Genomic DNA, 13,101 nt, shown 5'->3' on the forward strand with positions numbered 1-13,101 from the left:
GGGTGTAGAAGGCAAGGTTTTGAATACCGTAAGGGCTAGAGTATCGATTTTTCTGCTACCTCAACCATTATTTGAGTCAGAATAGGGTATCAGATTTGGTCAAAATAGGTACGTACGTACCAACCAGTACATGTGTTGGTGTTATTCGTTTGTTGGTAAAAGATTGATTCGATCTCTTTGTTTTGTTTTCTCATTCTATTCACTTTGAAGCTCTCAAATAAATTAATAAAATGATATTCCCAAAAATATTTTATGTTCTTAATTTTTACTGTTTAGAAAAAACATAGTATAACATACCAAACATAATTTCTTTTTTTAAAAATAAATAAATAAACTGATTCTACTGTCAATTTTTAATAAACAAAAGATTGAAAACTGAAAACATTACGAAATGACCCCGAAGCCAACACATAATTAAAAAAACAATATCTTTACTTGGTTCGAATTAAAGTTTATGTCCGCTAATAAAGAAAAGCGGAGGAACTTTACTGTGAACCTACGAGGAGAATACACAGTTGATAAAAAGAATAGGATCGATCTGTAACTTAAAAAGAATAGGATCGATATGTAACTTATTATGAGTGGATCAGGCTGAATTAATTAATACTTAATTGTTCTTTCAGTACATTATGTCCACCAATTACTTTGAGTGATCTTCCAGTAATAATGTATATTTGCCTTTGAGTGAGTCACATTCACAGTTAGCTAGAGTTTAATTCTTCTTCTATATTGCAACTCGACGAAAACTTGTGCTGCAATCGGGAAGGCTTCCGGGGGAGTTCTTCCTAACCACCACCCTTGGATTTTGGAGGCTAGCTTAATTCTGTGATCATGAGTACGTATAAAGCATTTGCATATATAACTAGTAATCGGTTGACTTTTGGAAATAAGCCAATAATTAATGTGATCCCAAAGGAAGACTTTATCTCTCTTGGAAAGAAGGGAATGTAATGTATAGGCCTGGCCAACTTGGCATGTTTAAGTGCATGCACGTCTCGTAAAAAACCATCTATAAAAGGAGGGTTCCTATGGAGCTACCTATTATAATGCAAACAATCACATTCTGATATTACGATTTGCATCATACACCTAATGGCAGGAGCCACAGCTATGGTGCGCCTGTCTGTGGGCATCCTCCTCCTCCTCGTTGTGGTTGTGGCAGCTGGCGGTGGCAGTGGTCATTATAATCCACCACCACCAACGTATCATCATCCACCACCACCAACGTATCATCATCTGCCGCCTCCACCAAAGCATCAGCGTCATCATCCACCACCTCCCCCACCTCCACCACCACCCCCACCTCCCCCACCTCCGCCACCACCTCCGCCACCAAGGCATCAGCATAATCGTTCACCTCCACCACCAAGGCATCAGCATAATCGTTCACCACCACCACCACCTCCTTCGCAAGGCAACTGCCAGTGCAAAACAAAACTATGCTGGGGCACGTATACTTGCCCTGATGCTTGTCCTTGGAATTGTGAGGCTGATTGTAACACGTGTAAAGCTGTTTGTCGTAAGTCTTTTGTTCCCCAATTAATACGCCTTATCAGAAAAACATCTACCTTTCGTTTTCACTTTCGTTTTATTTTTCTTTTATGTAAACTGTCAATTAAATTGCTCACGTATATATAGCTTGCAATAAGCCGGGAGGACTTTGCCAAGACCCAAGGTTCGTTGGTGGTGATGGAATGACCTTCTACTTCCACGGCAAAAAGGACCAAGACTTTTGCATTGTTTCCGATTCCAATCTTCATATCAATGCTCATTTCATCGGGAAGCGAAACGATAACATGAAGAGGGACTTCACTTGGGTCCAGTCCATAGGAATTCTCTTCGACAATCACCAACTCTTTGTTGGTGCACAAAAGACTTCAACTTGGGATGATTCAGTTGATAGACTCGCATTGACTTTCGACGGAGAACCCATCTTCCTTCCGGTTACCGAAGGCGCCGAGTGGCGGCCAAGCACCGCACCGGGCATCTCCTTCACCAGGTATATATTGTTGGAGTACTTTTCAATTTCCAAACTACTATGTATTTATCGACCATTTGTTATAGTAATATGCAATTTTAAAATTGCATATTAATCAATGGAGAACGACTTGCCAGTTCTCATGCTTAATTTTGCATGCAGGACTCGTGACGTTAATGGTGTGGTGATTGAAGTGGAAGGGAATTTCAAAATCAAAGCGACAGTGGTCCCAATCACTGAGAAAGATTCCATGATCCATAACTACGGAATCACCAAAGAAGATTGCTTTGCTCATTTGGACTTGGGCTTCAAGTTTTACTCGTTGACCGGCGGTGTTGACGGCGTTTTGGGCCAGACTTATCGCAGTGACTACGTGAGCAAGATTAAGATGGGGGTACTGATGCCTGTTGTTGGTGGTGCCAAGGAATTTGCTAGTTCTACTCTGTTTTCATCCGATTGCGCCGTGGCTAAATTCACTGGTGGGCTCAATTCTTCGGAGAGTTTTGAGTATGGGAGTTTGGACTGCGCTAGTACTGGGATGGATGGGCAAGGAGTTGTTTGCAAGAGATAAATAAATCTCGCTCTGAGATTACTTTTGCATGGGCAAAAATAATTGTATGAAAAGCTTTCATGTTTTCTTGTATTCAAATAAAGGCGGAATCTAATGTAATGGATGTCCGGCTATTGTCTTGAGGTGTATTTACACTCACTGTAATTTGCTTCATTTTTAAATGTCATCCTCCAACTTTTTGTTCTTGATTCTTAGATACCCCATGCCAAATTGGCTTGGGAGAATCCCGTTGATGAAATGAAATGAAATGATTGCATGCTTTGATTCGGTATGAGAAGTCTTATGAACCACGTGGACGAAACTTGATTATATTCACTATTGGATCCATTATTTTCAATGATGACTAGAGGTTTAGTTTCAGAAACTCATAAGGCTCCTAGTTTATTATCGAGAAATCTTTATCATTCCTACATCATTTGGGGGCATGAATTGGTGTTATTAAAGGTGGCTTGTTAATTTCTATGAATGGTTTGTACCACAACTACCAGTTCTAATTCTGTTGTTTTGCAGCTGCCGTCTAATTCCGCTAAGGTTTGGCGGATTCTCATGGTTCGGGCATTAATTTACCAATTGTTGGTGCTAGATCTGTCTCAAGTAGTAGATTGGGCTATCCAAAACCGTAAAGGCAACGACTTCAGGAATACTATCTACAAGCTGTCCCTATGTGACGACCCGAATTTTACATTGCCTCAAAAATAATACATCTCCAATAATTACAAGCCCTCAAGATAAATATACATGGTGGGCCTAAAAACCTCCAAAACGTTACAGATTTCTAAAGCTAAATCTTTCAAATACTCCAACTCGGGTCCTCACTAATTTGCTCTACACCTGAAAAATATAAAAAGCCCGGGTAGTATATGCAATACGAGGACAATAACATGGCTAGCAATAAGAATATACTCAATAAACGAGGATAACAAATCAAGTAGGATCATTCTAAACGCTTTACATTTGTAGCTTCATACCCGGCTCATCTCGATAACATGACAAGCACCATCCAGGTCAAACTCTGTATTGGGCACATGGGCCCAAAATATATTGGACTCCACGTGGAACAGTCCATTGTACATCTTTCATAACTCTGTGACCCGATGGGCTTAAACATGTACATCTTTCGTTGTCTTGGTTGACCACGGCCTTCAGGAGGGCCGCCGAGATGAGTTCTATAACGCCTGTGAAGGCCGCGAGTATCTACTTTTGCGTTTCGAGGAATTGATGCTGGCCGTCTTGGAGAGCCTTCAGTGTTTGTGCAGCCGCACCCACACCCGCGTGGTTGGTCTCTCCTACCTCCTCGGTAGTTGGTATGGTGTTATCTTGCGCCGTCATTGCTCTTTGACGCGATGGTTCAACGTATTCCTTGGAACGAGTGCTAACCATAAACCAAAAGACACCTCCCCAGCAGAGTCGCCTAATGTAGGTTGGGGGTCCACGAAGAGTCGCTTACATGGAGATCTTGCGTGAGCTGGAGAGGTGCGATTGGTCAATGGTCAGTAAGGAAAAAAGCGGAGCAATCTTGTGGGGTGAGGGAAAGAGCAGGAGGTATAGAAGAGACAAAAGCAGCATGTCCCTTGTTTCTTTCCGCTGGGCTAACGTCTGGCTTTTTCCAAGCTAAATGAATGAGGTCACCTTCTCTCGGGGAAGAATGTTCTCCTTCCTTAAATTCAGTGCACACACACTTTCTTTCTAGAAAAAAATCAACTCTGTCTAATCAGTTGGAATGTTAGGGGTATTTATAGGGCACCTGGGCCTAGGTTAGGCCCAAGACGGCGCTCCTATAAGACCCCAACACATGTCCCGTTTGTACCTCTAGGCCTTGGAAAAACTTGTCCTCTTGCGGAAACTTTTCCGCGGGAGAGCTCAATTCTCCATAGTGCGACCTCTATCCCAAGCCACCAAGCCACAAGAAACTCCCTTTTTCCTGCTGGAGCAAGGTCGCGATCGTGTTCCCATCGCGGAGCTCCTTCCAGACCCTGCCTCGTGGCCCGGATGAAACTCTAGAGATTCTTTAATTAGACCTTTCTTCGTAATTGGTAAACTTCATTGATCCACGGGACTTCACCCGTGGTCCTCTGCTATTGACATCGTCTTGGGGTTTACTTTTCCCTTTCCGCGGAGAAGGTTGACTTTCGTGGGGATTACACCTTCTGCGGACGCTTCCACGGTATTTTTACTTCCATTTTTATACACGTGCTCTTTTCAAATTGGATGGTCAAACCTCCTTCTTCAGGTCAAGGTTTGACCGAAATCTCTTTTCCGCGCGGACTTTACTGCCACGTGTCCGCTGCTAATTGGAGGGTCAAATAGTCTCCTCTGGTCAAAAATTAATAATTTTGACCGCACCTACACGTTTTTATTACTACTACTATTCTTGGCTGGATTTTAGCTGAGTGCTACGAATTTGTTCAATTTTTTGGTACTTCGAAAAATTGTTCAATTTTTTGGTACTTCGAAAAATTGTTCAATTTTTGTTCATGTGTATATTTTCTATGAGAATTGTATTTTTTTCTATAAGAACTGTGTGTTTTTTAAGAGATTTGTGTATTTGTCCATGAGAATTGACTATATGAACTATGTATTTTAATTTCCATGAGAACAATGTATTTTTTTTTATGAGAATTGGGTATTTTCTATGAGAAATATCTATGAGAATTGTGTATTTTATATGAGACTCTATGAGAATTGTGTATTATACATGAGAACTGTTTATGAGAATTGTGTATTTTCTATGGAAACGGTGTATTTTTTATGAGAATTGTCTATATGTACTGTGTATTTTTCTAAGAAAACTGTGTATTGTCCATGATAACTATCTATGAGAACTCTGTATTTTCTATGAGAATTGAGTATTGTCCATGAGAACTGTGTATTTTCTATGACAACTACGTATTTTCTATGAGAATTGTATATTTTAGTGTGTGGTGAGACTGTTTGAACTGTGTATTTTTTAGTTGAAGAAGAAATTAAATAGGCATCCTGTTTGGGAAACTTATTTAGGTGTCCATCCTGATGGGTTTGAATACTTATGTTCTCATCCTCAAATTGCCAAGTTGCCCTATTATACCCATCTATATATATATATATATATATATATATATGAGATATTTCCAATTCCCACAATTATAGGGATATTAATATATTGATATATATGGGATACACGGTTTTCATTCCACAATTATAGGCATTATGCTAATCCTAGAAAAACTATAGCTATCCCTCCTCCTATCTCTAGATCGAGGAACCAGTATACCCATTGTCACCGATCAACTCAATCGTCTCTGCCCCCTCCGCTGCCGATCACCCTCATCATCACTATCAACTCCACCACCGCTGTCAACCCCATAGTCGCTGACCACCACCATCAAACCCATCATCAGTTCGGATCTCTCTCTCTTGCTAGATCGATGACCGCCTGCCGCCCGACACATCTGCCCCTCGATCGCCATCAACCACATTGTTGCACCGCCACCCCTTCCATGCCTTCAGGCCATTGCCGTCAACCGCACTCCGGCTTTGGTATTGATGTAGAAGAAAGTGTGCTTTGTATTTTTGTCATAATTTTTCTTTATTGTAATTTAGTCGGGACAATTGTACAATACATGTTCATGATTTTTTTATGTTTTATGGTGATTTCATCAATTTCGTCATGATTTCGGTATGTGTTTCTCTTTCTCTAAATTTTGTCATTATTTCGGTTTAGTGTAGTTTCGTCGGCACAATTTTATAATACGTGTTCATAATTTTTTATGTTTTATAGTGATTTCACAAATTTTGTCATGATTTCGGTATGTGTGTTTCGATTTTTTCGAATTTTGTTTGAAACCTACATTTCTCAAAACTTGTCATGTTTTCTGATTTGTCATATTTTTTATTTGATCATGTTTTGTTCATCTACCTCGATCGAAACCTACACTTCTCGAAACTTGCAATGTTTTTCGATTTTGTCATGTTTTTTAATTTCTCTTGTTTTGTTCATCTACCTCGATCAGGTTTTGCCATGTTTTGTGAATTGATCATGTTTTGACATGTTTTCCAACTTACACATCCGTTTTTGTAAGAGTTGTATTTTCTTTTTAGATTTTAGGGGAATGAAAATATGAGAGAGAAGGTTAGGAGAGAGAAAAAATTCAAAAGATTAGGTGAGAGAAATGTTTAAAAGATGAGAGATAATTGAGATAATTAGAAAGATAAAAAAAAAAAGAGAGAAAGATTTGAAAAATTAGGAGCAAGAAATGGTAGTTTAGGATTTAATTAAATTTGAGGATGGAAAGATAAGTATTTAAACACATTAGGATGAGCACCTAAATAAGAGAAATGTTTAAAAGATGAGAGATAATTGAGATAATTGGAAAAGATAAAAAAAAAAGAAAGAGAGAAAGATTTGAAAAATTAGGAGCAAGAAATGGTAGTTTAGGATTTAATTAAATTTGAGGATGGAAAGATAAGTATTTAAACACATTAGGATGAGCACCTAAATGAGTTGGGTAAAAAGGATGGCTAATTAAATTCCCCTTTTTAGTTCACATAGCCATTTCACATAGTTCTCATAGAATTGGCTATGAGAATTGACTATGAGAATTGTCAGTTCTCATAGCTAGTTCACATAGCTAAGGGTATTTTTGTTCGAAACAGTTCTCATATGAATAATTTTCATAGAAATAGTTCTCATACAGACAATTCTCATAGAAACAGTTTTCATAAAAAGAGTAATTTTTTTTAATTTTATATAATTTCATATTCAATATGTATCTTGATTAATAGCTAGATATCGTCGAGTAGGTTCCAAAAATATAATTTTTTTTTAAAAATGAATATCTACAACAAAAGATATGACTTGTTGAAATTTAAACATTGTTTTAATGGTGCACCAATGCTAGCATTGGATAATTTTTCTATACTAGATGCTCTCTAGTTCCGTGCACGCTGATGCGCGTGAAGGGGCATAGTTGGAATAAAAAATACAAATAATTATGTAGGACTAAATTAAGGGCCAGCCTAAAAATTCCCCAAAAGAAAATATTTCATTAAAAACAAAATGTTGGGGAAGGGGAATAGGAGACCAACCAAAGGTTGGATATATCAAAGGGACAAAGCCCAAAACTCAAAAAAAATAAGAGAATAGCCCAAATGAATGGGACGAAACTCATCCTAAGAACCCAAAACCTAACCTAGTGGTAACAACTCAACACCCGCCATCACCATCCCACCACCAAACATGCAGAAGACCAACCACCACTGGGAAACTCAAATAAGGCTGTGAAATAAAAGAAACCATCGGATGCCAACACCACAACCGTCGACGCTGCAAACCCCTGCGATCCCAATGATGACAGCTGGAATAACTACTGTAAAATAAGAATAGATTTCCTCAATAATATGTAATCGAAATATAAATTACCAATCAAATAATGGTTGCATCGTTTAGGTTGATGAGTCGCGTACTAGGTCGCTCTCTTTAAGATGTACGCGTTTCGCAATTCTGCCCGGGATTGTGCAAGCAGTTCGATCAATACCACGTCGTCCTAGGATAAATCAGCCCAGAATATAATCCCTGTTCAGCCTTTCCTGCAAAGTAGAAAACCGACAACAAAACACAATATCGACCCTATTACTCGACCTCAAATAGAAACCATTTTAGCAGAGGAAGAGAGATGTTTTTTCTGTGTTTGAAAACGATTCTGGAGGACTGAATATATAGATGGAGATGGAGCGGACTGGGGGCTTGATTTCTGGAAGAAAAATCAAATCAAACCAAATCAATGCACACATTTTTCTAATCAATCACCAGAAATTTAGGCACACGTTTTTCTTGATAAGCAAGAACTTTCTATTTAGAAAATATTTGATAATGTGGGTTCAACTTTGGTAAGTGCGCGAGACTCAAATCCCGGATTTGCAACCCCCCGTGCTCGAGTAACCCATGATGTGCACTTGGTTAACTAGTTTTCGAATCAGTTTTTGCAAATTGTCTTGGGCCTCGGCCCATTTTCCTGAGCACACGAGACCGCTCCTTGGATCTAGCCACATTCACAAGCCAACTAGTGTTCATTGTCATTTAAGGTAGAAAAATGTTTTGTAACTAGCCAATGTGCACGTGGGACAAGAGGTAAACACAAGGTTTTAGAAATACACCAAAAATCCCAACAATGACTGCCAAAACCCGCCGAAGTAGACCTCGCAAAGAGCTTGAGAGAGCAAACGCCGAACATTGCCGCACCATTGTCACCCAATAGAAAGCACTAGATCCACGACCACTGTCTGCCACAAAGAACCCAACGCTGTTAGGCCGAACCAAGATTATCTAGCAATAAAATCGATGGGAAGCCTTGGGAGTTCCATCAATCGCCAAACACCCTCGCCGTTAAGCCCAAACCGGAATCGTCCAAGAAATATGAATCTAGTGGATGAACGGCTGTATAAAAAAAGGAGACGAACCAATGAAGGTGAAACGGCAACAAAATAGGCCGACAAGGGGTAAAGCTGCCATGGCTAAAGGAAGGGAGAGAGAGAGAGAGAGAGAGAAGAAGAAGAAGAAGAAGAAGAAGAGAGAAGGGAGAAAGAACAAAAATAAGGGGAAGATCGAGGAGGTGGAGGATAACGGTTGAGGGGATCAAGGAGGGGATAGGTGGCACCTCCCCCTGACAGGAGAAACCCTAGGTCGAAACCAAATCTTCCTAATTGCCTAGAGAGATAGTGAGAAGGGGACGCTTCTCAAATTTGGATATAATATATAATAAGTCTCAATTTAATTTAAAATGAGCGAGATGTGAGGATTTTTCGAAATGAGTTATTTTTCGACCCACTGAGGATAAAATGGTCCTATATTTTGATGTAAAAAATAATTATGGATCTAAACCCGTTTGTTAGAAAGTAGACTTAACAAGTTATTTCAACGATTCAAATCACACAAATTAGAGTTTGGGAATTTGTGGGGCAAGCTCACGAAATTCGACCTTTTTTGCCACTTGGAAATTCACGAGATCGATATTATGGCTGCGAAATTGATTTTACTTGAAATCTAGAGGCTTCTGAATTATATTCGGCTCAACCTCTTTGAGTCCGTTTGTTTTACTGGGAGTACACATTCTAAACACCTTTAAAGATAGAATTTTGATGGAAAATTAACTCTATTTTCATATTTAATTATTTTTTATCAATTATCTTTAACCCAATCCCTATCATCTATAAATAGGATCTCTCTCCATATGTTTTAATCAGATTTATCTTCTCTCTCGCTCTACACTCACCACATATACAGCCCTAACTTTGAATCACACAACACCACCATCTCTCTTGAGATTTATAACTCCTAGTGATACACACTACAGCTTTGTGAGCAAAAAACACCTAGAGAATACCATATCTTTCAAAATGAAAGAATTCTACATCATTCTTAGGATTTTCATACCTTTAATCGATAAAGGCTACGTGAATTGAGTTCGCTTACTCAATCAAATTACATATAGGATCCAAATGTCGTGCATATACAATTTATGGTGTTGGTATTCAGGATGCAAACAAATCACTTTGTTCTCCTTTCCTTATAATGAAAGGATGATATACACGAGTCTTGATCTTCCTATTCTCAATTTGATACAAATTTGAATAGGAACAGAGAAATCATAACTGAAAAGCGAATAAGAGAGAAAGAGTACCTTACTTTCTAGCGTTTCTTCAAAACCAGGATGGTAGAATTTTGGCATCTGACTTTTTTTCTTCTTCCTTTGAACAGCCAAAAAGGAACCATTTATTAAACTTTGAATTATAATTGATTGCAAAGATTAAAGGGAAGAGTGCACAAAGGCATCACATCATAAGCTAGTATTCCAACTATGTTGACTAGAAGTCAACCAAATAAAAATACAATCCCACTAGTCATCAACCAAATTACAATAGCTTAACCCAATTTCTGAACAACCCTAAGCAAAACCTTCCAATTGAAATTGTATCTTCCCAAGAAAATGCTTCATGAAAGAGCCTTGTGAGTTTTGATAATGGATGTTTCTATTGCAGAGAGAGACAATGAGGATTTGGAAAATTTTATTTTTGCTAATTTGGGTTTCTACCCTTATTTTGCCCTAATTTTGTTATAGGGGGTAAATAATAAGGCTGCCCATGGGATTCGAAACCGGTATTAATATATGGTTGGTGTTGGCTTCAATTTTCCTATTTGTTTTTGAAATACCCATTTTAATTGGGTATGGTTTTTATTTCTTAATTCTGCGTTGTTAGTTGATGGGTGTAGAAGGCAAGGTTTTGAATACCGTAAGGGCCAACCTCTGAACGGCCAAGTTTTAATAATCGATTGCAATTGATGAGCAGGTATCCTTTGGATAGGTCCATGCTTTTAACATTGTTGGCAATCTTTAGTATACTGAATGCAATCAGCTTGGATGATTGGCCAATAATACCCGTGTCTCTTAATTAACCATCTCATTTTATCACCAGCTTGATGGGCACCACAGGTTCCTTCATGGACCTCTCCCATGATTCTCATCGATTGGTTTTTGCTGACACACAACAATAGTAAACCATCAGAAGTTCTTCTATACAAATCATGTCCTAACAGAACATAATTAACGGACCTGCATTTGACAATCCTTTCTGCTTTCTCATTAGGATTTAGGAGATAATTTTTTATTGGAACCATCCAATCATCAGAAACATCGATTACCAATACATCCAATCGATCCTTCTCCCTCTCCATTGAGAAGGGTAAAAACCTTTTTTGAATTCTAATTATTTTCTCCGTGTCCCCTTCAGGAATTTCAACTCCTAAGGCTACTTGGGCCATTTGATTGGCCTCACTATTTTGAAGTCTCAAAATATGCTGAAAACGTATCTCATCAAAGTTTTGAGCAAGACGTCGAACTTTTTCAAGCTGCAAACTCAATAAGGGGTGATTGCACTTATAATGCCCTGTAACTTGTCGAATGATCAACTGTGAATCCCCAGAGACTTTCAAATATCGTATATTCAAATCTTTTGCTATTTCCAAGCCTATGATTAAGGCCTCGTATTCTGCTTGATTATTTGTTAGAACTCTATTCTCGTCGAGTTGGAAAGAGAACTGCAACATTTTTCCTTTTGGAGATGTCAAGACAACACCTGCCCCAATTCCATTGTCTGTTTTTGAACCATCAAAAGATAATTGCCAAGGTCTAAACTCCAAAAAATGCACCTCGAAGGTATCCTCTTCCAAAGGTAGATTTGGATGCTCAGATAGGAAATCGACCAAAGCTTGTCCTTTCACTGCCTTTTGAGGCACGTATTCAAAGTCATACTCGATTAAGGCTAACATCCATTTCCCTTGCCTTCCCCTCAAAATGGGCCTAGACAAGATGTACTTTATTATATATGTTTGGGAACTGATCTTTACCCTAGCTGGCAAAAGGTAATGCCTCAATTTAGTTGCTGAAAAATATAATGCTAAACAAATCTTTTCAACGCATGAATATCTACCCTCACAATCATTTAACCTTCTGCTTAGGTAGTAAATTGATTGCTCTCGGCCTTGTTCATTATCCCGAGCTAACAGACTTGCAATGGAATGGCGTGTCGCTGATATGTATAGCTTCAATGGCTTTCCATTTATTGGAGGCATCAGAACAGGAGGCGTTACCAATGATTGTTTTAAAATATCAAAAGCTTTCTGATGCTCTTGTTCCCATTTGAAATCCTTTTCTGACTTCAATTTTAACAACGGGGAGAATGCCATTGTTTTCCCAGATAGATTGGCAATAAATCTTCGAAGGAAATTAATCTTTCCCAAGAACTGTTGGAGCTCTTCTTTATTGGTTGGGGCTTGTGCTTTCAAGATAGCATCAACTTTAGTTTTATCAACGTCGATCCCTTTTTGATGCACCAAGAATCCTAAAAAGTTTCCTGCTATAACACCAAACGCACATTTTAAGGGATTCATTTTTAAATTGTAATGCCTCATCCTTTCTAGAGTCTATTCAAGATGATGTAAGTGCTCATCAATTGAATTTGACTTCACAACAACGTCATCTATATAAACTTCCAAAAATTTATGTAGAAAATCATGAAAAATCAAATTCATAACTCTTTGATTGGTTGCTCCTGTGTTTTTTTGTAGAGACTCGTATTTTTGAAAATCTCTTAAAGGATTTATAATGTTAAAAAAAAAAATCTTGACTAAATGTGATATTTCTTGGATTTATTTGAATTGGGAATTTAAGTGATAAGGATTGAAAGTGGAGGGAGTGCAAGTGTGATTAGTGTGTGTGTGTCCTAGTATATATATGTGTGTATAGGGATGTAGGGGATTAAAATCCCCAATCCCACTCTCTCTCTAACTCCCAGCCTCTCTCCCCTCTCTCGGCTCCTCTCCCTCTCTCACTCCATAACTCAAAAACTCTTCCCAAAACTCAAAACCCAAGACAATCAACCTCCAATCCATCATCTACGCGCGTATTTGGAGCTCGTACATCATTGGCTAGCGCTCGGTGGAGGTGTATTGCTCCCGAAGTCAATTTTGGAAGCTAGGGCTCGATCTCTCGTGGGGTTCGGCTTTGATGCTCGAGGTAGG

General features: G+C 38.7%; 1 protein-coding gene across 1 annotated transcript; it reads left to right on the forward strand.

Moving 5' to 3' along the window:
* The first annotated feature begins 1,049 nt into the window (after positions 1 to 1,049).
* LOC131300384 (uncharacterized) lies at positions 1,050 to 2,820 on the forward strand. Its single transcript, XM_058326186.1, has 3 exons — positions 1,050 to 1,519; positions 1,639 to 1,999; positions 2,141 to 2,820. Exons 1-3 carry the CDS (start codon positions 1,093 to 1,095, stop codon positions 2,547 to 2,549), a joined length of 1,197 nt encoding a protein of 398 aa, XP_058182169.1. The 5' UTR covers positions 1,050 to 1,092; the 3' UTR covers positions 2,550 to 2,820.
* The last annotated feature ends 10,281 nt before the right edge of the window (positions 2,821 to 13,101 follow it).

Source organism: Rhododendron vialii, chromosome 9a (assembly GCF_030253575.1).
Source record: "Rhododendron vialii isolate Sample 1 chromosome 9a, ASM3025357v1".
Lineage (NCBI taxonomy): Eukaryota > Viridiplantae > Streptophyta > Magnoliopsida > Ericales > Ericaceae > Rhododendron > Rhododendron vialii.

Excerpts from the sequence above, each read along its gene's own strand:
- LOC131300384 (XM_058326186.1), top strand. The coding sequence starts at position 1,093 with ATGGCAGGAGCCACAGCTATGGTGCGCCTGTCTGTGGGCATCCTCCTC. Across the intron at positions 1,520-1,638 it reads CACGTGTAAAGCTGTTTGTC|CTTGCAATAAGCCGGGAGGA; the intron begins GTAAGTCTTTTG and ends ACGTATATATAG. Across the intron at positions 2,000-2,140 it reads CCGGGCATCTCCTTCACCAG|GACTCGTGACGTTAATGGTG; the intron begins GTATATATTGTT and ends TTTTGCATGCAG.